Genomic DNA, 27,990 nt, shown 5'->3' on the forward strand with positions numbered 1-27,990 from the left:
TCAAAGTACCACTGAACTACCAGCAAAATGGGACATCTGGCCAACTATTAGCTACAGCCCCATGCCCTAAAATTCAGGCACAGTACAGAGATTATTTGGCAGAAACTCTAAATTGGCAGTAGTGTATTCCTCCATTTCAGGCCTTAGTACATAGTTCCTAGGGAACATTTCATCTGGTTCTATTTCCAACCTCATGATGAGTATTAAACCGTCTTTGAAATAGTTCAAAGCACCAAAGGCAAAGTAATCTCTCATTTTGTTTTATCTTAAGTAGGAAAGGAATTATTTGTTCGTCTTGCATGAGGTTTCTACGAATACTTCTGGAGACCAGAATTTCTGCTTCTGCTAGCACAACCAGTTGGATGCAGAAACAACCACAGCATGAATTGGGAATTGGGTTGGAAAGTAAGAATAATGTAGTTCCACCCATCTTTTATTTCTTCTGAACTGAAATGCACGGGGGAGACACCATCACACAGTGGAAACACTTGAAATAGGAACAGAGAGATCTATGCATGTCAATCTGGGACAGGGTTTTCCCCCAGCAGATGCAACAGCCCTCCCAGTCATTTTAAACCATCCCATGAGTGTGTGGTATTGACTGGCATTCCTGTGGAAGTCCTGTCAACACTCTTTGTGCTTCTCAATATGTTAAAACTCTCCTTGCTTTAAGTTCCATCTTCACTAAACTATACAGCATGCAGCAACTAAAATAAAGCTTTAGCATCTGACAACTGAGTGCTGAAGTTATGGAGGTTTGTTCACAAAAAATACAAACCCCAAACAATTACAAGGTATTATGAAGAGAATTTATTAGGTCAACAAAAGGAAGCACATACAAAATACTGAATTTAAGACAAAACCCACCAAAACCAAGAGTGAAGACAAATGCTGTATTGTTCATAACCCCTGTCCCTCTCCTGTCTCATGCAAATTTTTCAGATTAATCACACCAGCCAGTACTGAGTCTTGTAGACTAGAGACTTTCAATTTCAGTGTTCAACTTAACTCCATCTCACCACATCTAAAGTGAAGGAAATGGTACTGGAATGGAAATGTTGTTTAAGAGCACATAGTAACTACTAGCAAAAACCAAAGATATTCCAAACTGCACCACAGCCTTGCTCTGGTGCAGGTGGCTCCTGCAGAGAGCACAGCAACACCTGGTGTTTGGTACAAACTACAGATACTACAGAGATACAACAGACACAATAGGCATGAACCGGAGTTAAAATTTCAGTTGTGACCTTCATCTGTTGCCAACAAGGCACATTAATGTTTGTCTCCATTAAAACAGAGTAAAGTTCCTTTGCCCTGGCACAGAAATGCTGATTAATACAAACTGTAGCCCTTCAGCACGCAGAGAGTTCTTGGAAGTGTTCAGGGTACCATTTTCTAAAAAGTCACCAGTATTAAGGGGCCAGTTCTGCATCTCTTACAGACAACTTGTGTGCCTCACTCCACCTGTTCAGCTGTTAGTGGGGCAAGCACAACTGACCACAAATAAAGACTGACTGGAGACAAACAGCCTGGGGAGATGGCATGAGTACACACACAGGCACGTATAATTTACCTGTGTTTAAGCTTTATGTATGCAATATGCAGGTGGGCATCAGAAAGCTGCACCTAAAATAAACATAGCCCTCAGAGCTATGTGGTTTCCACACCTCCACATCCAGCAGACAGACATACATACCCTTAGTCTATCTGTCCAGTACATCATCTTACATTTTCTTTAAAGCTTCAAACCAATCAGATGGTTTTATTAGAACAGCAAATATCACTGTAGGCATTGGCCTCAAGATTGCTTTGTTCTCTTAAATTTCTCCTCTGCTAAACAGGTCTCCAACTGATAGGACATCAGGCTTCTCTCCCACTCCCCCTTCATTAAAATATTTTTCTATGTATTTTTGTTTTAGAGTTAACTCCTGCCGGAGGAGTATCAGTCTGAAAGAAAAACTTCCTGCTTTATTATAAACCTTTGAAAAAGAATTTAAATGGCTGGGCTACAGTAATTTGATACGTTGTATCTTGGCCAGTGGACTCCTGGTTCCCTTCCCCCCCAACCCCCCCTCAAAAAAAAAAAAAAAAAGATTAACAGACATAACAATTCAAGCTGTGCAGTGTAAAACAGGATCTGAATGCTATTAGGTTAAATAAGACTGAAAAGTGGGACTACTGAATTTCCTAAAAGGAAAAACAAGACAGGTCATAGACTTTTTTCTTTTTTGGCATCACTTTAAGCTTTCCCAGTTCACCGAGTACAGACATAACTATTTTCCTTGCAAGAATGCTCAAGGCAGGTGAGTATCAAGTAAGTAAAACTATAGCTTTAAGCAGGTTCAGTATTACTCCCTCCTATTACTATTTGACAACTTTATGTGGTAGAAAGGACTGTGACCATTGCTGACAGAGAGTGTAAAAGGAACACAGAGCAAAGAAACATGCTGCCCTTGTTGGCCTCTGCCTCAGAGGCCAACTGCAACCAACACTTGCAGATTGTTCTTTCAGCAGCACAACCTGAGGCACCTGTCCCTGCAGATCTGTGCCCAGCTGAGAGCACAGTCCAGGTACTCACAACTTCAGCGGAATGATGGGCCAGTATTTGGGCTGCTTTTTGTCACAGTTTCTATCAAAGATAAGCTGCATGGCAGCCTCCATTGCCTGGATTTTGGCAGCTTCAGCACCATAGAGTTTCTTCATTTCTGCCATTCGCCTTTCCCCAGGTCTTTCTGTAGGTGGCTGCACAGAACGCTCCATCCTCTTGTGAAGGTCTTGATCAGCCTCCACATACTGGTCCTCAGCCTCCAGCTGCTGCTGCCTCCCTAGACAAAAAAGATCAGAAGAGATGTAAATTACTGAGCTATCAACCAATTACATTTGATTTTGACTTTTTAAATATTACACATTCAAATCCATACTGGGCCTAGAGAGCCGAGATACACACATTCTATCCTCCTGCCAGCTTCTGGAACTTACAGAACTAATTGTGCATTACTTATCCTGCTGTGCTCATTATGTATAATGACAAATTCCTACTAGGCAGCATGAAAAAGCCAGGCTGGAAAAAGTGGAAAGAATGGAAGAAGATCTTGGAATCAAAGCCTAAAACTGCAGAAAACCTGTGTATTATAAATAACAACTAAAAATCAGCACTGTTTCATTTCTCCCCAACATGCACACGCCCTGAAAAGAGGTAAAAAACAACAAAAAACAACCCCAAGCAAATTCAACCCGAGAGAGTGTTTCCAATGTAATGACTTAGATAAGGAAACAATGCACAGGACAATGCAACTTTAGCTGAACTAGAGCCAAGAGGAAATGTAAATGGTTACTACTCTATGAAAATGAACAAATCAGTCTGTCATGTAAGTGCCCACCATCAAGTGCATTCAATGAAACAGAGCTAAGTGATGTGTTTAGATAAATGAGCCAACCTCACCCATTTCTGCAGATTTGCAAAGTTCAAAACTAACAGCATTACTGCTACGGCTTTAAAGAGAAAAAAACCAAAACAACAAAACCAAACAGTGCTCAACATTAATCCCTACACATCTTTTTAAGAGGATTTAAAACAGATCAGAGAGGTGACACATTTGTACTAATTTGTCATCAAAAATCCTCTTTGGTAATCCCAACAGGGAAGCAAGAATTTGATTTTCCACACCTAAACATACCTCCACTTTCTGGGTGCTGATCTGATAGATAGTAAAGCTCCATGCAGTTAAAACAGTAAAGTGCTACCCAAGACTCCCCTCTTATGGGGACAATTCTACAAGGTCAAGAAAATAACCTGGCAGTTGATTAACTCCTTCAACTACTAATCACAAAGGGCAGGTATCAAAATGTCATCACAAAACCAGTTCACCACTAATAAAAGAAGTTTTTAGTTTGTTTTGCTCTTTAAAAATCAAAAGGAACAGAGTGTCCACAAGCCAGGATGTATTAGTCACACACAGGACATGCTTCTCACCATTTGGTACCATGTACCTCTTCCCGCTTTCCCCTAAGAGAGAGATTTAGTTTTCACAAAACATATGACATCTGCAAAGCCTAACCCAAAGTTAACTGTCCTGACATATTTGTGTCAAACATCTGCAGTTTATTTTTACACAAGAAAGTACTGTACAGAGCAGCCAACTGACTGTCTGTCAGGATTACTAAATGAATTATGCCCTGGACCTCATTCACAGAAAACAGATATTTTAAACAGCATAACCCCCAACTTCAATTCTGGCATCTGTTTGTATGACAGGGTCCCAGAAAGCTTTTTTCCTGTAATTTTAAACACCATCCACAGTTTTGTGTTGATAGTTGAAGGGCAGGAGTGCTTGAGGGGTTATTAGAAATGTATTCCAAAGAGACGTTTCACTTTCTGTGATTTTGCTTTAAGGGCACACCCCCAAAGTGTGCTGCACTGCCAGAATTCATCAGGAAATATACATTAGAGTCCATATGTGTTTTTGGAAGAGTTCAGATTTACTTGGTGTCTGGCCATTTTAACCAGAAGGTCTGAATTAAAAGGACTAACACTGCCTAGAGAGTGCCCAGCACGATGAGGATAGGATACAGCTCTAAGGCTGTGACTGCACAGGTCACTTGGATCCCATTGAAACAAACTCACTGGGACACCAGTCTGCCCACAACGAGGTAACATGCTTTCAAGGCATGAACTTGATGCAAATGATACTGAACATTTTAGACAGAAAACAAAAATCTCTGCTGGAAAACCAGTATTTCCCACTGTAGGCTACACAGCAAGACTCTGGCAGGGCAATGAATTGAACCCATATTTTACAGATGTTTTTGGGCCACAAAGATAATTCCCTGTATATTTGTATTGCCCATGGAAAATTTTTATTCATCAGTGCCATAATTGCATGCTAGAGACAGATGCTTCCTCGCTTGCTTCCTGTAGAATGCTGTCTGATAGCTCATTGCAAACAATAACACCTGAGAAAAATTAATTTCTCTGGAGATATATGATGAATTCTTCTCTTTAGAAATTAAGTAGGCCTCTAGCAGAAGTTTTATCATGGATGAGTGGATCAGTTTTGTGTGCATCAATCTCCATTTTGTAGTACAGAGTAGTTCATAAAGCTTCAGGTCCTAATGTTAACAATAAAAATAATACTGTCAATTTCAATTCCATTCTCAAAATCACCTAACAAATGTCTGGAGTATATGCTTTACTTTATACTAGTCAGATGTATTACCCTTAACTTTCTAATCTGACATTCACTATCCCATAGCTACTCATTAAAAGAATTCCCAGTGACTTTACTACAGTCCCAGACATGTAAATAAGATCTACAGAGTCCCTGCAGAGGCTGGGGACAGAAGTCGGTTACAGGGATCCACAGTTTTTTGTACCAAAGGCTGAATTTGAGGATAAAGGTTGTGGAGAGATGCTACCTCGACAAATGCCACTGTCAGTAATGGCACTATTTGCTGCCATGGATCATCAAGGAAAGAGAAGCCATGGAACTAAGTGGGTACATAACTACTGCTTTGTCAAAAGCAGTATTTAAAAGCAAACAGTGACAAGAAATAGATGACAGCAGAGAAAATTTTGTCCTGTTGAGATACACACTAAACTGCCTTTGGTGCGGCAGGGCTGGGAAGTAGAACTGTTCTTACTTCCAACATTCTGGGTTCTTTCCATTACCTCAAAATTTACTTTAAAAACCACACAAAGCATGCAACTTTAGTTAAATGTACAACTACCTCTTCATAAAAAGGTGACAAACATTTGACAATGGCAAAAATCCGAAACAGTTTACAGTCCTAAGCCTATAGAGGCAATCAGAATTTCTCTGAAGGAAGCACCAAATATTAATCCATGAATTAGGTAGCAAGGTTTATCAAAACCCCAACTCTCAGCCTGCTACAATTAAGTTTCCAGCTCCTTCTCAAATAAGAGTTTCATACTCCAAATTTGTAAGTAATTGTTCTGCGAAGTTATAAAAGCGAAACAAATAATTTTTACACGGTTCTAACTAGTTCCTCCTTACAGTTCTCCCTTCAGATTCAAGTATATGTGCTTTCTTTTACAGCATTCAGCTTCAACTACTGGAAAACCTCCCACAGTTGTGGAATAGTATTTTGCAAGTGTTCACAGGCAGGCAGCTGCAGTGGTGGTTGGTTCCTGCATGAACAAAAAGCACTGCTGACATTTTGCTAGTTGGTCAGTTTCATTTCTTCTGCAAAATGCTCTTCCTCTCCTGAAGCTCTTTTCAGAAGGAATTTTCTCTACCAATTCCAGTTCTGCTGGGAATTCATCATTATCTGGCTAAAACCAGTTGAGACATCTTTTTCCTAACAGAGAAAACAGGCTTTATTCTTCATATTCAAGGAATACAGAGACATCTACCTAACTCAGAGTGCATTCTGGGACAAAGAATCACAGAATGGTTTGGGTTGGGTGGGACCTTAAAGATCATCTAGTTCCAATCCCCCTGCATTGATCCAGTGGACATTGATCTAGTGGACATTTTCCACTAGATTAGGATGCTCAAGGCCCCACTGAACTTGGCCTTGAGCACTTCCAGGGATGGGGCTGCCACAGCTTCCTTGGGCAATGTGTGCTAGTATCTCACCACCCTCACAAGAAAGAATTTTTTCCTAATGTCCAGCCTAAATTTCCCCTCTTCAAGATTCAAACCATAACCCATTGTCCTCTCACTACACAACCGTGTAAAAAGCCCTACCCCAGTTTTCTTGTAGGACCCCTTCAGAATCATTGATTCCAGGCCTTTTGAAAGTAAATTCTGGGTTGTTGTTTGCCCACTTTGCCCACCTTTTACTGATGACTTTTAATGGTGTGCACTATCTGAAAAGTAAATAGACAACCTCCATCCTCAGAGCTTGCCAAAAGCAGCATAAGCAATATGCAGTATCTTAGCCGTTTGCTGAACTTAGGGTTTCATATGCACATAAAAACCCTCTTACATACTTTCAGCAAAACTATGACCTAAGCCCTTCAAGACATAAGCTATTTTCCCCACAGGCCCTTAGAAAGTCAGATGTCTTGTTTCTCTTATTTTATAAAAAGGAAAACGTCATCTACTTTCCGTAAGTCTTATCCACTTTGTTCTTCTTTCTTTGTAATATCCTTTGAGAAGCTTAAGTAGTAGTAAAAAAATTTCCTTTCTGGAATTCATCCTTTTCTTATTAGCAGAAAAAAACCAAGGGAACCAAAACAAGGAAAAAACCAACCTCACAACCAAAACCAAAACAATTCCCTTATTTGAAGTCCCCATGGAGAGACTTTGCAACATTATGAGGAGATAAAAGTAGAGAAGTCAATTATCTATGTTGGGCTTTTAATGAAAGATTCATACCCAGCACTGTGTGGTTTCTTGTACCATTTTGAGCTCTTAATATTTACACATCCAAACCTTAGCTCACTGTAGCCAGTGATCATATGCAACCTGACAAAGCTGCTCATTCAGGCAGCCTTCTCCACCGTTCTCTAACTGCACACATTCTGCCATCTTCTACCCCACATGATGGAGCAAGAGACCCCATGCAAGAGACCAAGGGCTTGCTCCTTGTGTCAAATGGCCTTTAATGACTTCCAGTTTTTTTGCTAAGTTAGCACATTATTCTTCAAGGAAATACTTCATTTTCCACAGCCTTGATCTGTTTTTCTCTTCCATTATTTCATACTGACCTATACCCTGTTCGCATATTCGTCTGCTTATTTCAAATGATGAATGACTTTGTTACTGCTGCATGTGCACTTTTTGAGCTTTCCCATCTTGCCTGAAGTGCTACCTGAGCTGATTTTGAGCAGCCCACACCGACAGAGTTAAAAACACTACCCATTTCTACTGATTAAAAAACTCCTAGTTCTCTCTTTGAATGCCACTTCCCACAAGCCTATCTGCTGTGTTAAATGTTCTGCCCACACAGGGTTCTCAATGCAAAATGCCAGCTTCTTCATCTCCCTGGAAGATCTGAGTACCTTTAACCACAAACTTACATGAGTTTTTCTGAAGTGATAGCATCAGACCATTTTATTATGCTTGTACCTGCATGAACCCAGCATATCATGGGGAAAAGCAAAATCTTTGCCTAAAGGAATTCCAGCAAAATAAGGATTCAAATCTGAGAATTTGTGAACAGAATATTCAGATAATTTCATTTCTACAGAGCTCTGAAGATCTCTGGATTCCCAGAGGGCTGACATCTAAAGCATTACTCTTTATCAAGCACAAAGCTTTGCAGGACAGGAGTTTTCCATCAGTGGGAGCCTGAGATACAAACAAGAGACTTACCCCCACATCTGTGAAGATAAATAAATTCTGGTTTGCTGAAAACAGCATGGTCCCACTTGCTGGTGGGCTACTTTGGAACATTGAGCAAAATTCAGGAATTGTGGAAACATACTCAAAGAAGAGAGTTATGATTTTATAGCAGAATGAACAACCTCATTCTAGCTGTAAGTGGGCTTGGGGAAAAAAACTTATGTTTAAAGTTCTCCTTAAATTAAAAACCTTGCACTTGAAAAAAATTAACAAAACAACTACCAATCATACAACGTAACTACTGCCTTTCCATTTTTAACAGCAGAAGTCTGACCTTCAAAGAAGTGGAGGCAGATAGGACATATATTACTATGCCAGCAGCCTAACCTTTGAAGAAAAATGCTGTAGCTGGCTCTGAAACACTAAATTGGAATTTAAGTGACTTTTTACTTGTGGGAGTATTGCTTGCAATGATAACCTCTCAGTCACCAGTTACAACCACCATGAAAGAGAAATAGCCAAAATGCTGAAGGTATTAAAACTCCAAATATTTACACTGACAAGTTATCCATCTGCTAGTTGAGAAGGGAATGAGTTAAAAGAAATTGAATATTTCACTACATATATCTATAAGCAATGCAATATTCTCAAGAAGAAAGAAAATGTTCTGCTACAGGCTTTGAAGTAAGAGCAGATGTGATTCCTTGGCACGCTTGTGGCAGTCTGAAACCACGGTTCCGCAGACATTTTTCTTCCCTCAGTTACAAAACCCACACATGCAGTTTCTGCTCCCCTTTTTCTCCCTCAGTTGCAGCCACTACAAAAGAACCGAACCCCCAACAAGATATCCTTAGTACTGGTACAGCTGTGTCTTGGCACCACACATACTGAACTAAAGGGGCAGCACTGAAGGGTTGGGATGAACAACTGCTTAACCTGGTTTTGGCACAGTGAGATGTTAACTCCAGCACAGCCTGGATGCAAACCTGCTGGTAAAAGCAGGGAATAGCACAAGGGGGTAAAGTGGTTAACAAACATCCCTAACAAAGATGCAGTTGCCACAGGCTGTCTAAGCAGCCAGCAGAGTTTGCAAATCTCAGTTACTCAGTTTGATACCTTCTCTCTCACTATTATACATATTTTCCAAAGCATTCCGAAGAGGATGGCTCTGTAGAAACAGGGAAAATTATTTAACAAGACAGCAAGTGAAGAGAGACTACCTTTGAAATCAATAGAAGAGAAAGCCAGGAACTAAGGTTAGAACCAAGGTGTTCCACTTCCAGGCTTGCTACTAGGTGGTATCATAGAATCATAGAATAGGCTGGGTTGGAAGGGACCTCAGAGACCATCGAGTCCAACCCTTGATTATGTATCACTCTCAAGTTAATTAACCACATTCCTCACTGTAATGAATCTTAAAAAATAATTTAATACTTTCCTACCTGACAGAGAGGTTTAAAGAACTAATTATCTCAGATTACTTTGAAATCTGTGCGTTAAGCAACTAGCAGACAGTTACACAGTTAACCATCTAATAAAGAGGCCAGTTTCTGTTTAAGGATTAAAAACCAAGAAGGGTTGTCTTGTGGTCTCCAAAACAAACTGCCAGAGATCCTAGGTGAAAACAATACAAGCCTTCACATTCATGTTTACACTAGCAGTAGGCTACACTGGTTACTGCGCAGCTAAACAACAGATCACCTTTCTTTTATTTTCTTCTATTACCTTTTTTAATGAAACACTTAGGAAGGGATATACTCATTTCAACCAGAAAATGAACTGAACTTTCAAAAACCCTATAAACATGATGCAACTAGGCAGCCTACTGGAACCTCAAAGGAAAGCCAGCTCTAGAAATGTGAATGCTTTACATGTAGTCCCTACATAGGGTATATGTGCATTTCAGACAGAAAACACTCTGGCGAGTCCAGCATAACCAGGGGTCTGTATCACACCAGAGACACTGAGGTGCCCAGACTGTATGCTTGTGCTGTCTGACAGAATTAAACAGCCAGGAAGTCAGTGAGTGGCCACTGCTTAGAAATTAGTACAGGAGTAGGCACTGGCAGCTGCTTCTAGTAAGGATCAAGGCTAAAGCAGTAAGATTAAACACAGACCAGCTGACTCTGCACACCCATCCCCCCAAAAAACTCCAATCTGTCACTGATGGCAACAATGCTGACTTCAGACAAAGACAGGGGTGCTAGAGTAAACAGAAGGATTACTTAAATCTATTAATAACTGTGTCCAATATATACACACACATACACGCAGCACAGTCAGTGGAGACTGGACAAGAAAATGTTCAAATTTAAAAGTGCTTCTTTAAGAGCAAACCAGCACACTGAAGAAACAGAAGTTTCACAGTCATTTTTTTTACACATGCCCTAAATAGAAATTAAGCACATACCTTTGGAAGAAAGTGTTGCATAATGTACAGAGCTCTAGACAGATAAATAATATTTAAAAGTTCAGTGCTTTCAGGAAAAAAAAAGGAATGGAAGCAACCTGTACCAGTCTTCTAAATCAAACTCACACGTTTGAACTTTATATTGAAATGTCTTTTTTGACTCCAGCCACAGCCTACACTGCTGAATACAAATTATTTTATGACATGAGGAAGAAATACAGTAATAGGTGAAAGGAAATTTACAGCTTTACAAAAAACATTTGAAAAAAAAATTGAGAGCAACCTGCAACCAATGTTGCTGATTTTATGAGAGGAAGCACACTCAGGCTATGAACTGACCTTCCAGTTAACCAACAGGTCCATAAGTTAGTATTATCACAGACATGCAGAGTTAAACAACAATCTCTGATCCAGATAGAATTAATTGTGGCAAGTAAACACACCTTTTTCCCATGCTGTTAGTAAACTACAGTGTGCTGCCTGACCAATTATTTTGAAAGAGCCATCTGGAAAGAGGATCAAATTGAAGAAATCAACAAAATATATTGGAACTCGTGCATAAAATGACTGAGGGGCTGGTTTGGAAGTTTACCTCCAGCCTTCTGAGTTTTTCATTGCTCATTTCAGCATTCTAATAAATTAAATACAAGTCTACTCAAAAAGATGAGGATAATTGCTATGTTTGGTATTAAAACACATAAAAAAAAGCATTGGGAAAATACACCAGAGACAACCTGCAGATGTGCATCTATCATACCTTCCACAAAAGGGAAATGTTTGACACTAAAAATAATTTCACGGTTGCTGGAGTAGAAGTCTGAGCACTTGTCTCCTTTCAAAAAAACATGATGAAGGGCAGGATGCCAGCTGCTAAGTTGTACTTCTTAGCAAGTGGGAGCTCCAGGTCTCCCCTCTGTCACTTCACTGGGGCAATTCACACATGAAGGAAGTGTTTCAGTGACTTGCTGAGAGAAAACTTTACATGAGGGGAGCCACCAGATAGAAAACTCATCTAGCCTAACAACCTGTTCACAACAAAGGTTGGTAACCAGTGCCAACTGGAGAACACAAAAGCAGAGAACACAAATATCTACATCACCAGCTTTACCCACTGAGAAATGGAGACATCAGAAAAAGGCAGATCCTGCTTCCTGCACTCCTCTAAAGCCAGCCAGATGTTCTGCCATGTACCACCTCAACACCTCCTCCACTATGTCACACATGATGCAGTCTCCATAGTATGGATTCTTCTACAGTTTTTCAGCCTTGTTCCCACCATATCAGATGTGAAAACTCTTGAAGCAATGACAACTGATGAAATTTAAAGTGAGTCTTCCAGCCCTTCTTTCTGCTCAGCAACAACATCAGAGACCGCAGACCTCCTAGAACTGAAGTTGCTTTGCAAGGCTTGTACAGTGAGAGAACAGCAGCACTGGCTTCTCAGTATTTGAACAACCATATTAACACTGAGGCCCAGCATGCTCTTTGGAGACCTACATTCCTTGGCAAAGTTTCTACAATTTCTGTGAATACAGAGCTGACTTTTAGAGCAAGAACCACCAATTCAGCAACTACAAATGAAAAAAAAAAACAAACCCAGGAGATTCTTACCCAGCTAAACATGAACAGTAACAACTGGGGTTAGACTCAATGATCTTTCAAGGTCCCTTCCATCCTCTAACATTCTGTGATTCTGTCAATCAATAGGATAACAACCATGTTATTTCTTTCAGTATAAATCTAGTTGCAGTACAAATATCCATTTAAGATTTATTCTTCCTTTTACATTGCCTCCATGATCACAATGTACCACAGAGCAGTGTTTTGACAACTTAAACTTATGTTCTTGAAAATGTCTAGGGCAAGCTCTGATAACCAGAGAAACAGGTTTGGATACTTTGGAGGCCAGTAACCATTGTAATGCTGATGGAGAGCTGGATCAGTCTGTCCTGAGTACTTCTTAGGGCTGCAGCCCAACTATTTCTCAGGGTGTTGTCCTATCAACCTTCTCTATTTTTCTGCAAGACAGGGATGTGTTATCACCCCTATATTAAAGGTCCAGATAATAATAACAAATAACTCCTACAGCAGGAAGTGGTTCAGATCCCTTGGAATGGAGATCCCATCACAAAGTGTCACGGTGGTCAACCCAGCTGTTGGAAAAGATGAGTGACAATATTGCCATGCACCTTGGGGTTTAAGGTGCATCATCGTTTGGATATGAATGACTCCCATCTTCCTTGAAGGCACAGATGGAAAGATTATTATTTTGAAAATCTCCTTCTAAATTCCAACTACATTGAAAGCTTTGTGGATCTAGTGCCAAATGGCATCTCCATGGTCATGACAGAAGTCTGCAAAGGCCACCCACATCTGAGTTATGTAGCCTCTGTCTGTCTCTCTTACTTGATTTTGAGCCTGCAAGGAAACAAGTTTTGAAAAGACTTGGGCACATGGAGGTCTCTGAACTCTGTTTCTGCCTCCACAGCACCGACATTTCCTAATGACAATGGATGTGAATTTCATCTGGATGCTTCTGATAAAACTGAGGCATAGTGAGAGATACTGAGAAGCAAATGATGTGACTGAAGGTCTTGGCATTAACAACACCCCATTAAAATTATCAGGTGTAAATTATGTGTCTCAAAGCAAATCTGTACAAGGGGTATGCTTTTTAACAGAGACATCTCAAATGTCTCTGATATCACTTGATACACTTGATATTTTGCTGTAATGCTCCATGGTAAATTCTGAACAGGTTTTGCAGCTAAGGAGCATAAAAAGCACACAGTATCACTACCTCCTTTTCCACCTTCGTCCTTGACAATGTGTTTCAGGATGACTCCAGTGCTGAAAACCCTGGCGTTCCCCAAGATAGGTATAAAAAAGGTTGTGTTAGAAAACTCTTAATTCATAGCTCACACTGTCACTGTCCACTTCAAAAGGTTGAGAATATCATGCTAAAGGTGATAGATTCAGATTTATTAGAACAGAACGAAGTCAGAGCTCTCTCCTAAGAAAAATAATTTGGAGATTCAGAAATGCTGCATATGGCAACTAGATGGAACTAGTAATCGAGGAATTTCAGGGGAAATGGAAAAGAGCAGAAACTGTGAAGACAGACTGCCCAAGAGGAGTAATTAGCACAGAATAGTTTTTACCCCACTTTTTCTTAGAGCTTTCTGTGGGCATAGTCTCACCTGCTCTTTTTCCACAGCAGCTGCTTTTGCAGGCTCCCATGGAGGGACAAAGGATGAAGAGAAGACTATGGGAGCCACCCAGAGCAGCTGCAGATGCTAATGGCATAAGCAAGCAGGCAGATCTGCCTTCAAAAAATTACCAGCACCAGTTCTGAATGTAAGTAGTGTCTGTGTCTTCCCCCACCAAACTGTTCCCATATGAATCAACCTTCTGTAACAGCCTTCTGAAAGCACTTTTTACTCTTACAAGACCAGGGAAGGATTCCTTGTTCCCCACATGGCCTCTCAGCCCTGGGTCTGCCTGGTGGTTCTTTGCCAAAGCTTTGCTGAGGTCAGGTATGTCACAGCAATGCTCTCAAGCTTTGGAAACAGCACGTACACAAAACAGGTGCTGACACTGTTTGGCTGACTTAAAACTGAATTACTGCACATATTTTCTTTGTAAAGAGAAAGTTCTAATAGCTAATACATCACAGCAAGCTACTGACCTGTTTCCACAGGATCCTTCTGAGAACAGCAACTATCAAGAAACAGCTACCAAAAGCAGACCTAGCACATGGATGGTGAGGGACAGGGCAGCTGAGAGAAGCAATGATCTGTCTCTGCCCTGAACATCTTACATCCTCAAGTCCAGTCAGAAAGAATTTTACACACCACTGATTTACTAAGAGAAGCAACAATACAAGATTTCCAGACTCCTCTTACTGATTTGGGAATAAAGTAGGAGTAATTGGTCTCTGGGAGAAAGGGCAGTTCAAATTCCATATTTGTTCATCAAAGATGATGTCAACAGGATGCCTTTTGGTCACAGGGATGACGTCTAACTTCACTGGTAAGCAAAAGGACTGGAATGAACAGTTCTTCTCAGATCATATGGCTCGCTTTTCTGCCACTTCAGGCCTTTGCTTACTTTCTGCTGAGGTACTCAAAATCCTTTATAAATACGTATAAATCAAACCTCTCAACAAGCCACCTGAGGCTCTCTATTTTTGCAAATACAGATTAGTTTTCAATGTTATGGTAGTGAAAATTATGGCACCTAATTCCTTTTATCCCTAGTAAGGAGTAATTTTCTGAGCTGTTGGCTCCCAGTATCAAATAACAGACTCTACATTACACTTTTATCAGTGTGTGCACTTGATAAGATTCTGCTGCTACAGGATAAAAAATGCAGTCATTGAGAGGAGAAATGTAGTACAAAAGGAAGGCCTTTCACATTTCTCCCTCAGTTCACAGAATAATGTGCTTCAAAACACCCCTCAAATGCCCATACATATTGTAGAGTGCTCTTTTTTCACACAGGTATTTCACAGAACCCTCAGCCATTGAATTTCTAAAAATAATAGTAGAAATTCATATGCCAACGAAGCTGAGAAAGCCAAGGAAGTTCAGTGGATATTTATAAGGTTCCATCCACACTGCTCTGACAGCTCAGGGTAGGGAAGAAGAAACCAAAAACATGCTGGTGAACAAAAGTAATTATTTGAAGGACAATCTGATGGAGAAAAGGATATACAAAGAACAGGGAGAAGCATTTATGAAAAGCGAAGGAAAGAAGCAAAACATAATGGCAACAAACCAGCAGAGTATTTTGCAAAGAAGCACACAGGCCTTAAAGCCAAAGATTCATGGATCTGGTACTATTCAAAGAAGTTTCAAAACATGGAAAAAATCCATTATTCCCTCTTCATGGAAGAGGCAGTGGCAATCATCATCTTTCAGAGAAAAAGAAACCCAAGGGAAAAAAAAACCCCAACAAATTGCAGATTTGAAACAAACATCTTAATTCACTGTTTCCTTTCAATTTTTTAAAAGGTTTTCCATCTGGCATGAAAATTTTAAGTTGAAACAACATTATTTTGGGAAAAGATGGAGGGTATGTGTAGGAAATATTAACTGAAGCTTTAATGGAAACAAGTCGTCATGGCATTAACAATTGAGAGATTATTATCCTTCGGTAATGGACTGCCATGAGGATAGTTTTTTTTGTTTTTAAATAAAGGACACTGCCTATTTACCACTACAGAATGGTTCTCCATGTACTACTCCCAAAGCTGTATACGTTCAATTACAGTAGTAATTTTCTCTTACATGTAAAAAGGATACAATGAAAACCTGTATCAGGACAAAATACATGTTTAAAAGGCTAAACTAAAAAGTCTTGTAATTATATGCAGCTAGCTAAATTACTGACTTGTTAGGCTTACAAACCTTCCTTTCTTACTTTTTATCCTTTAAATTCTTATGAATGTAAAAAGGCATCTTACTGTATTCTGTCCTTTATATCTAGGACACTTGGAGAATTCAGTACACTGCCTAGGTCTAGCAGGTATGGTAACCCAGAAAAATAACTCCATGCTTTTCAACTCCATGCTTCTAAATGCAACTAAACACATCCCCAGGAAGCACAGTGCATTAACATCACCAGTTCCATGAAAAACCAAAACAACAGACTAGCCTGACAACAAAACCTCTAAAAAATAGATTCAGTATATAATTATGAACGCATATGAAGAAGTAACTGAAGAGGAAAGAAATTAAATTAATTTAAAAGAAATTAATACTGTCTGTAAGGGGATTTAAGCAAATGCACAGTATAGCTAGAATACAAGACACGTTTGTAATGCATTAATATGTTTGAGCTCATACAACCTCAGCAAAGCTCTGCTCACAATTACTTTGGGGCATTCCAGGATATAAAAACCAGTAAGAATTTGACATGAATTCAAAGACAAAAACAGAAGTTGTTTTAAAAGAGGTTGTTTGTGAACAGCTGTATCATTGCTGAAGTGTTATATCATGCAGCAAGGCTCAGTGTTTGCCAGTTTCAAAGGCTTTACTGTGCAAGTCAGCCAATCACTGTAACTGCCCACTGTGAAAACAAAACAAAAAAATCCTTACAGAAGCTAGGAATCTGCTTGCTCTTCAAGTCTGTAGTAGTTACCAAAAAATTAAATAAACCTGATGTCTTCTCTGGCTAGTCTAACATGCTGGCATGCTTATCTTTGAAACCTTTCACAATTAGCATTAATACTTGCATTTTACCATCCAATGTCTTTCCCACCTAAGTCTCAGGCCTATTTAAGTCTTCCACAGTTAAAGTTTGCAAGATCTTATCCTCTGATGCCTGTGATCACTTTAACCTTCAGCAGACTCCAGAGCAGGCATTAGAAGTGAAGAGTCTGTCATCAGCTATGATTTATTTCAGACCATTTCATCATCCTTCTACTTGTTGATGATATATGGATTATGTGTGGGAACCACCTGTATCTTATTTGGCAAATCAAGACTCATTCATGTCTAAATTACCTGCATTAAGTCCACGTAGTATTTCCTAATTTTGCAGGGCTTGAAAAACACCAGACTAATGGACATATCCTTCAGAAAGATAAATCAGACCTCCATGCTCTGTACTAGTATCCCTTTCATTATGTGCCAAATTTTCCTTTCTCTGTCCCTTTTGCTCTTTTCCCATGTGTCTCACACTTCAGCAAATCACCAATAAACATACATCAGATTCTTGCCTAGCATTAATTTTCAAAGAACAGCAAGCCAGGTGTCTACTCCCGAGTGCACATCAAGGTGCAGGGGTGAAAGGTTGGGAACTTTACCTGGAGCCCCACAGTTATGCCAGAGAATAAAAACATGAGCTACACACTTCCTCTTAGCATTCCCTAACAGCTGGCCTATACTTCAACTGTTCATCAAAGCCACTACTGGAATTTCCCTTTGACATGCCCAAACATTCTCATTCAGTTTACAGAAAATTACAATTCTTACCTCAGCATTACAAATGCCTCTTCCAGAGATGGATGCCTAAATTTCAGGCATTACTGAGCTTTATAGTGTTCAAGTTTCTTTACAAATTTGATCCTAATGTGAGGGAGGCAGCCCAGGACATAAAGTTTGGTATTAAACGGAAAACACATCAGAGAGGAAATACTTCAGTAATTGTGGGTTTCTTTTAGGGATGCTTTGTCTCTGTCTTCTTGGGCAGCAATGCAGAAGGGCAATAATTTTTCAGCACAGTATGACAGAACATGACAGTGTCATTACAGATTGCAGCTTAATGAATACCTAAATTTTATTTAGAAACAGGACCCAGGAAAATTAGTAACATTACTTCCTAGCGTGGTAATGCCTTCAACATGGTCTCCATACCACTTCATTTCCACACTATCAGGGAAACAATGATTGTCCCCTTCTTATATTGTCCCACTGCTTATATTTCTTCTTTTAAGAAACCTCAACAGAATTAAAGAATTGTTCTGTTTTCCTTTTCCCCCAACACAGAAGAAAAATTATTTCTGAAGATCATATGGTATTTATTACTTACAAAAACAGCAGTTAAGACAGAATCTTTCACCCAAGAGAGGAACTTTTACATTTCAATTAAATCAAGTACTTATTTACTTTTCCACAGCCTGAGGAATTACAGAGAATTATTATCCTGACTTTATCAGCAAAACTGTTAAATAAACTGAGACATGCAGTAGCTAAAGATCAGATTCTGCCTAAATTTACATGAAGATCTGAAATAGTACTGCTGATGTGAATGGAGTTACACTGACTCAGAACTAGGTTAGTACACAGCAGAGACCTTATTATTCCAAAAGGCTCCAAGTACTACAGTAATGGAAGGAACAAAATCTGTATTCTGAGCCACAAACCTCTTCCTAATTCACCTGCTCCTCATAAAGAATCAAGTCATATTTTTAGCAAGAGCTGACAGAGAGGGGTCAGGAAGGAGATTAAATAGCTATACCAAGGTCATATAGAATATTTGTGACAGAGAATGTCTTTAAGCCCAGATCTCCACATTTCCAGGATACCACTTTAATCACACACACACACCTTTAAACACCACTAATCACGAAGACAAAATAAATCCAAAGAAAAAGTACTTCATTTCCAGAAGAAGCCAACCATCTTAAAGCACCCTGCATCTCATCAAAGTGGTATTTCAACAGAAAAAACCAAGCTGATTCTGTAAAAGCACAATGGGAAAGCCACATATGTCAGGCACCACCACTGTGCTTCTTAACTCACATTCCTCTGATAACTACAGCAACTCTGCATCATACTGATGGGAAGTGTGAAGTTAAGCTGAGGTGTTCCAGCTCAACGGATATTCTCTGATCAGTGAACTTAAAATAACACATTTTTTTCTCTCTCCCTCCCAATTAATGCCTTTATCATGCAATTTTAGAATGCATGATTTCTCTTGCAGAGAAAGCTCTGTTAAACATGCATTCTGGGTATTTCCTATAGGAGTTATGGCAAAAGTAATTTTCATCATACTGCATTCTTAAAATAGATAATAAATTTGCCTGAAACATTTGCTTAACCAGTAAAGTCTCAATAAAGTACAACACAATAGTTTATTTATTCCAAGGAATTCACAGAAACAAAGATGACCAAACTGCTGAGGATCAAGAGTTGAGAAAAATCCTAAGTCTTTGGCTTCTATTGCCTGCTCAAGGACTTGGGTCCAGATCAAGATGTAAAAACAAAGAGAAACTTGTGGTATAGTACAGAATGAAGAGCACCCTAGGGATGCAGGGGGAGAAGAAAAAGGTCATGGAATTTTACTGTTGGGTTAGCCAAAGAATAATATACAAAATGGCTGCTCCATGTTATTAAATACATTAAGGGTTACACTAGGGTTCAGTTATGTAGTAAAGGACTTCCTCTGAGCTCCCCTCTCAGACATATACCATGTTAACTAGATTTAACCATAAAAATTCTGGTGTTTTTCCTTCATCCCTGAAGATGAATATTGCCCTCTGGACAAATGTGTCATTCTCCTCTTTGCAGCGTAATTTTTTCTCCCTCTTAGCGAAAAACCTTCAAACCTTATCTGAGACTTATTTGTAATCATAGTACTTGTAGTACTTAAGTGTACTAACCAGCTTTGCCTGATTCATTCTGTTTGGCTTCCTCAAGTGCAGTGCCTATTTCTGTATTTACAAAACCTCTAAATGTTGAAGTCATCCATCACCCAACGTTACGGCCATCAAGAACCAGAAAACATAGCACAAGCACGGACTTACGGAGTTCTTCCCGGTGCCTCTCTGTCTGTGCAAAAAACTGGCGAAGCTCCTCTGTGATCTCCATGTTACTCAGGTCATATTCTATCTCTCCTTCAGACTCAGAGTCCTCCTCCATTTCGGATTCTCTGTCAGCATCCTCGCTGCTTCGGTGGGCAGCTGTGCGCTGCCGAGATCTCCCATGGTACCGGGCTCTGCCACGCGGGCTATAGCTGGAAGAAGAGTTTTGGGTATGTGGGAGATCATACCCATCCCAATCTGAGTAGTGACTACTTGGAGAGGCTGCAGAAGGATGCCACGGTAGGTGATAAAAGGACTCCATGGCTTTCCTGTAGGCTCTCTGGTGTCTCCGCATCCAACGCATGGCTAAGTCATAGTGCTTCCAGTATCTTGCGTACACTGGCTGGGAATACCATGGCTCACGGTCTGCCTGTGGCCAAAACACAGGGCAGAGTGAATGAACACCCAAAAAACAAACAAACAAATAAACAAACCGAACCAACCAACCAAAAAAAAAAAAAGAGAAAGGAAATGGTAGTTGAGAAGTTGAGAGGAGAAGAGCAGAAACACTGTAGATATAAGCACAAAGCTTGCTTTTTAATCATCAGGCACCCTTTTCCTATGGTAAACCATATGGCTCTGAAAGAGGACAAGTCCTAACACAGTGCAAGTGCACTACACTTCATAACTCTTGTAAGAGACTGATTTTGCATCAACACAACTAACAGTGAAGAACTAGCAACTGAGAAGTTGTAGTGCCCTGAAGGTATTTTCCAAGTGTCTGTGCTACTGCAGTGGGAATCAGTTTTGTTTTTTGCTTTTTCATTATCTTTTTTTAGGAGATACCCTGTGTGAATATATTCCACAATTCCTTAGCTGCTCATGTGAGTTTTAAGAGCTAAATCATTCCAAGGTTGATGCATTACAACCTACACCTGATTTCCAAATCTGCTGACAAAAAACACAAGAGATTAAAATTCCAACTTATTAAACAAAGGCATTCATTTTACCCAGTAACATATTTCTTCCATCTGCCTGCCAAAATAAGTTTCTCAGAAAAGGTCAAATGGCAGTTCAGCAAAGTTCATATATCCATCATGACCCTGATCAAAAACAAGACTCTATTTAGCCAAGCACAAACTGCCAGTAAATCTCCCTTTTGTACTCATCAGCAACAAATGTATGAAAAGGTAATAAAGTACTACTGATAAAGTATGTGGAAAAACAGTTCTATAGAACCATGCTGTAACACACCTTCTCCTGTCTTACAGCTAATCTTAGTCTTCCTGAAAAAAAAAGTTTTACGCTGTTCAGATTTCACCAACAACTACAAAGCCCCACAGTCCCTCTAGTCTTAAGCCTCCTTCCTACAGGCCATTTCACCTCCCTCCTCATCCTTCTCTCAAAAAGCAGGATAACAGAAAATCTTGAAAAAAAACCCCATGAAGTAAACGAAAGCCTAGATCAAGTGAAATAAATTGTAGATGTTTTTTTTCCTTGCCCCTCACATCTTAATTCCCATAAGAAATCTTTTATCTAGGCTAAACCAGAATGTCTAAATTTTAAATTGGAAGAATTTTAATTAAGCCAAGTTTTGGCAAGCTCTCAAAACTATGGCAAGATTAGCTGAGGCTTTCAGAGATGAATGTGACATTTACAGTCCTTTATTAGTTTGGGCAATGGGCATATGAAACAAAAATCCTTCTTTAAGTATGTTTTCTTGATCTGTGCTGGCACTATTCCATAGCCTTTAAAGAATTATTATCTGGCAAAAAAAATTTTCCCAAAACAGGAAAAAAAACAAGCTAGGAAACACTTTCCATTTAATGCTAAGAATATGAAGAGAGCTCTATTTAATTTACTTACATTTGTTTTCACTTTCTTGTTCTCGGGTGATAATGCAAATGCTAGAATTTGGAATAGTATTGTAAGTCTCATGTTTCTTTTCCTTCTGCAAAACTAAGTCCATTATCTCCTAACATAAGATCCCTTAAGTCCTGCCTCTTTTTAAGATAATTGTTAAGTGCTCTCAGAAACAAAATACCTGCAGCAAACAGGGTCTATAAAGAAAACTTGTTAGAACAAACTTGTATTCTTTAAGAATTTCTCATCAAAAATTGCTCCCTAATTGCAAATGACTGTGGGCTCAGCTAGGTGATTTAAAAGCCCAGACAAATTATCTTTCTTGAAAAGTAACAACTAACGGAGGTGAAACTTCCGTGATTCTAATTCTCCACTTGGTCTAACATTGTGCTGTTGTGAGACCAACTATTTCAGAAGATTTATTCCTGAAACGAGTGAGTGCAAAAAAAGCATCTGCTTTCCATATGGCATTTCTTCAATCTTAATCATCCAACCACCTAAAAAGCCAGGATGAACAATGTTTTATTTACTGTTATTGCCTTGCTTAAGAATGTCACAAAGACTCCTCATCCTTCAGCAGAGAGATGAGAATGTCCTGTTGTCAAATCTGATACATCCACAAGTTACTTTTAGAACATTTTGCCTATTTTCTCCACTAGCTAAGAATCCAGTTTTGAAAAATCATAAAGCTTGACAAAAGCAGGTATCTCCTACATTCTATGTATTACCAAAGAAGACAACGTAATTTAAAAAATTCAATTAATTTATTCATTTAAAAACTATCTCCAGTTCTTCTAAAATGTTTCTAAAAGGGGCCTTGATTACTTTACTGAAAGTTGTGGAATCCTGCAGGCTGTTAGCTAACTAGTTCCAGTTGATAATTTAGGAGAAAGGAAGACAAAAAGCCATTTCATGTAGACAGAACTGTGATGCTGGTGACCGTCCAACTACTTTTTGTGGCTTTTTTGTTGAAAGTGACTCTTGAAAACCCTTTTTACATCTGAATTTTAAAAAAGACATCTGTTATAAAAAGAAATTTCAGAGATGTTTTACATTGGGGTGGAAAAGGGAAAGAACATTAAAAGTCTAACAGTTCCAAGCCTGTGCTTTTTCAGCTGTGGAATAAATGGAAATAAGAGATTTCCTCAAGGAAACAAAAGCTATAAATCTAAAGCAAATAACCAGTCCTCTGTTATTTTCCTGTTATGTCGCTGGAATCTTCCCAGGAGTAGACAAATCACTCACTGTTGTAATCCAAATTCTATTTTCAAAGCTATTTAGCTACTTTCACATCTAATTTTTTACATGTCAGCACTGACAGGTCAAAAAAACCATTTAGGTGTATTTTGTACATATAATGTGACTAAGTTATCACACAGAAATCCATAAAGACTGCTTACCATCTCTTGTAGAGTTTGTTCTGGCGACTGAGGTAAACTAGAAAAGAAAATTGTAGCTTTAATTAAGAAAAATATATGTATGGAAGGTGGTCACAAGCCCTGAATAAATTTTTGTTACACTCAAGTACTGTGGCCTACAGCTATTAAAATGTCACACGTATGTTGTGGCTAGTTGAGGTCTCTTATTTATATTTTTTTATTAGCCATCAGTAAAAATCCCATACAACTCCTCACTACAATAAAAGGTTACAAGCAAGCCTACACAATGCAGCCTAAAAGGCTGGGATTGACTGCTTTTTTTCCCCCCACCATGCTTTTCTATTTTCTCCCACACTTTGTTTCTACAACCTTTACTTTCCAAATTGATGCCAAACAAAACTGTAAACTTAAATGAAACACACTGTTCTTACTTTTTAGTAGTGTCTGCACAAGGACATTTCTCAAAACAACTACCATAACATGATTAAAGCCATTTTGATTCCATTCAAGGAGCAAGGTTTCTGTTTAAACCTGTGGTACACTTATAACCACATACAATCCCTTCTTTCACTTTATTTCTCTTTTTTTCAGGCATTTGATCCTGCTGTTCATAAAGAAAGCATAAGCCAGTTCAGATTGCAATCACATTTTTTAAGTGTGAAAAGGCAAGAGGGGCAACTGGAGAGGAAAAAAAAAAAAAAAGTGAAAAAGTGAGGGAGTACGCGATATCTATAACCACCAGGCAGGATTTATAATTACCACCATTTTCAGTGTGATTTACCAGCATGAATCACTGAGAAATATTACAAAAAACCTCCCTACCTGAAAATTTTTGTATTGTGTCAAGATGTCAGCTGCTTCATTCATGCATTTTTCCTGACACCCTCAGCCTCAACTTGAATTTTATGTTAGATGAATGCCAGTGAGGGGTTACAGAAATTAAACTACCATTGCTCCTGTTAAGACATAGTCAAATACTATTCCCAGCAATGCTGGAATATAGCCAAGATAGCACTCTCAACTGTTGTAGATTCCATAGCAGTGTAAAACTAGGATTTTTCAAAATGCATATGAATATTGCATATATACCACTTGCGTTCTGCCTTATCTTGAACAATACTGATTAAACAGCAACTTTTTGCCCCTTAAGACAAGTTGCATTGGATGAAAGGAGAATGGGGATGGCCCATGTTCAAAGAAAATGTAAATCATGCAGCTACCACAAAGGCAAATTATTGTTTTTTGCAAAGCCCACACCAAGCTCAAACCCACAAACCCTTGGTCATGCCAACCCCCCAACAAGAAGCCCTTCATACTTGAGCACTCCCATTGCAATCAATGGGACAACTCAAGCAAGCAAAAGATTGCAGCATCAGGCAATTAGGCAACCACAGCATGGAGTTCATTGTATTTATTCTCTCTTGCCTGCTCAGAGGAAGGGGAAACCCAGTTCTGAGGTCACTGGAAAACACTGTGGTGACTCGGGACACTGGATACCCACACATACATAAAACTCTCCTGGGCTATCCCTCTTCATTAATTTCAAACATCTGATTTCCCAGGCTAGCACTTTTCAAAACTTTTCTCCACTCTCATGATGTCCACATGTTTTTTTTGTCTATTTGCCATATCATCTGGATACTGTCAGAGCTGTCATAATCTCTTCTTCTCATACTTAGGAACCTTAGTCCATGGTAGCTGATTCTTCCATTTTTCACTTCAGAAAAAAGTATGTGTATTTCACTTTCATGTTCACTATAATTCCCACATAATAATCTTTGAACTAGCTTCTGCATAAATAGAAGTCATGTTCAGAGCTTAATGTAAACATACTTTAAAAAATGTAAGTGGTGAGGTCTGAGACTATTATTAATACAACATGTATATACCTTCTCTGAAGGGGAAGGAGGGGAAAAACTCTGGCAAAACTATATTTGTTTACCAAATATTAATAAACTGCTTTGCCAACACAGAAATTATTTTCAAAAATAATTTCAAACATTAGACTACAAATATAAAGCGGCGCACAACAATGTTGCAAGCCCTGACACTAAATTAAATAACAAATTTTTAGCTGAATTAGTCTTCCAAAACAAACTACATGAACAAACATGACAAGAAGGAGAAAACAAATGTAGTAACTCCACTTCTGTAACTTGTACTTTAAAAAATAAAATATACAAGCAACTGAGCACATGAAACTCACCAGAAAATGTACAATTTAGAACACAGATTTTTTTGCCTATGCTAACCATTAATGATGGAAACCTTTTTTTCTGATACGTGTTATTACTTAATTTTCTCAGTTTTAATATTTCCCCACTGACAAATATTAAATATTTCATCAAAACATGCCTGTCTCCTTACCATCTTGGGGTGAGAAAGCATTAGTGAAAATAAATAAATCTGATCAAAGCAATGACAACAATTAATTACACTGGAGACAAAAGAAGTTGAGACAATGTCTGTCATCTTGAGAGACACAACCACAGAACACTATTGGTTGGTTTTTTTTTATAACTCACTAATGGGAGCAAAGCCTTGTCATGGTCTCTTGGATCTAGTGCTGCCACACAGCTGTAATATTGGACTCCACAGGCACAGTTCAGAAAGACCTACCAATGCAGGATCAAGTAGGGGTTGACTTTAATCAGAAAATTAATTAACCTGTTGCATGGTGTTAAGGTAAAAAGATAAGATTTTATTAAAGGAAAGCCAAATCTATATAAATTCATCAGGTTTCAATAAACACATTTTAAAAAAGGCTTTCCTGAAAAGAAACCCACTATGTTTAAATCAGAAACATTCAAAAAAAGGCAGATGACCACATCATTTGTTCACTGCTGCTTTTGTCCCTGCTCCTTTAGTATGTGAGCAGTGCCTCCTTCAGTCAGGCCAGAGATGTCTCTAACTCAGTATCCAGTTTCTGGGAATGGGTGGTAAGAGGACCAGTAAATATGACACAGAAGTATGCATACAGAAATTACTTTCCCAGCTACGTGTCTCCTGATTTTAGCAAGCGGCAGTTCGGACACTTTTTAGCTCCAAACTGGTTTTGGCATTTAAAGCCAGAATGTGTCATTTCTCTGAATCCATGAATACCGTTTCTATGACATGGCAGAAAAATTCACAAGTTAAGCTGTCAGACATCAATATGCACCATCTACTTTGAACCCACCTTACTACTCTTCATAAATAGCTGAGGAGTTCAGTAAGAAAAGCATGCCATGTAACAACATCAACGCTGTGCATCTTCCCACAAACACCTATTTTATTTTATACATCTCATGCTTAGTCTCGGAGCAGAATTACCAACAGAAGAAGGAAATGTCTGAAAAGTGTTTTGACACTCTGTGCTTCAGATCATTACTGTGCATTCCTAGACTGTTTATTTAATACCAAAGTGCCCTAGTTACACTGATGCAGAAATTTAAGCCTGTGGTTGCCGAGACAGTTGGCAGTGCAAGTTATTCCCCTTAAAAAGAAAAAAGACTAAAAATTCCCAACACTATACACAGCATTCTTGTTTGTGAATGGCTGTAAAATACAAGACTTGTCTGGCACTTAAGATACTGTCAGGGCTGTTCACCATCCCAGCAGGAGAAGCAGTTGAGCTATGAAGACCTACCTATCACTATGATGTCTTCACACCAAAGCCTTATATCAGTAGTGGTAATTTCTGTGAATGAAAGAGAAATAGATGTTATGTAAAATGAGATTATATTCACTGCAGGGGCAGTCCACATTAATCCCTAGACCTACAAACTAAGCATGCATATCAAAATTTATTGTATGGTACCACGGCTCTTTTGACCAGAACAGAGCCTGAGACAGTGTAATCATCTGCTGCTATGAGAAAGAGGGTCTTTCTCCTCTGAAATGAAGGCCACAAACCCAAAAGCTATTTGGGCTAGAATTAATAAGGAGTTCAAAAGAGAAGTGCTAAAAGCTGCTCTGTAATTTGTTGCTCAAGTTAGTTTACCTTTCATATACAACTTCTCAGTTTACTTATAAATGAGGGAGAGGATGACACTTCGACTATATTGCTTTTAAAGGCAAAATTAATTTTACGGTCTCACAGATGCTGTGCCCAGGCTCTGGTCAGGATCACAAAACCGATGAGCAACTCCCACCTCAGCCAAAGAGGACAAATAAACCTCAGGGCTGCCAGGGAACCACACCCGTACGTCGAGCCCCACCCGGCCCCAGGCCCAAGCCCCCAGCACACGGAGGACCCCTGAACCCGAGCTCCCGCACTCTCGCCTCAGACCAGAGGCCGACATTTTGCAAAGAAAAGTAAAAGCCCCGAACGCGTGGAGCTGGTTTGCGTCCCATGCACACCACCTCTCCACTCCCGCAAGAAACTCCTCCCCGCCCCCCACAGCTCTCCGCTTTCCCCTTCTCCCTCAGCCATCCCGCCGCGGCCCGGCCAGGCGCAGGGACCTGGGCCGCAACCTGCGCGAAGGCACCACTGTCTCCGCACCCACTCGGCGGGCAGCCCGGGGCTCCAGGGGGCAACGGGAGCTGCTCGGAGCCGTGTCCGGCGCTTCCTCCCTCTCTTCCGGCGAGGACGGCCGCGGGGCGGCTGGGTGGCAATGGGAGCTTCCTCCCCCCACTTCCGTTCAGCTCCTTCTCCTCTCTGGTCCCGCGGCGCCATCTTGTGGGCTGCGTGGCGGCGTTCGGCTACCGCATGGCGGCTATGGGCCCCTGGCACCGCTCACAGGCTCCTCGGGGAGGTGCGGGGAGAGCGGCCCCGTGTATTCCGCTGGCCTCCTCTACCCCCCCCATCCAGAGTCGGGGTGCGAACCCCCGTTTGCCCCTTCGATACCGGCTCCG

At 39.7% G+C, this 27,990-nt stretch overlaps 1 protein-coding gene across 2 annotated transcripts; it reads right to left on the minus strand.

Moving 5' to 3' along the window:
* Window positions 1-787: 787 nt before the first annotated feature.
* GEMIN8 (gem nuclear organelle associated protein 8) lies at window positions 788-27,904 on the minus strand. Of its 2 annotated transcripts, none has more exons than XM_071748385.1 (5): window positions 27,642-27,904; window positions 26,783-26,833; window positions 23,176-23,212; window positions 19,916-20,342; window positions 788-2,825 (listed from the first exon to the last, which is right to left on the minus strand). In XM_071748385.1, exons 3-5 carry the CDS (start codon window positions 23,176-23,178, stop codon window positions 2,575-2,577), a joined length of 681 nt encoding a protein of 226 aa, XP_071604486.1. In that variant the 5' UTR covers window positions 23,179-23,212; window positions 26,783-26,833; window positions 27,642-27,904; the 3' UTR covers window positions 788-2,574. The 2 variants fall into 2 exon arrangements, with proteins under 2 accessions (XP_071604486.1, XP_071604496.1); XM_071748395.1 differs by having other exon boundaries at window positions 27,610-27,751.
* Window positions 27,905-27,990: the final 86 nt, after the last annotated feature.

The sequence above is a fragment of the Heliangelus exortis genome, chromosome 1, assembly GCF_036169615.1.
Source record: "Heliangelus exortis chromosome 1, bHelExo1.hap1, whole genome shotgun sequence".
NCBI classification, from domain to species: Eukaryota; Metazoa; Chordata; class Aves; order Apodiformes; family Trochilidae; genus Heliangelus; species Heliangelus exortis.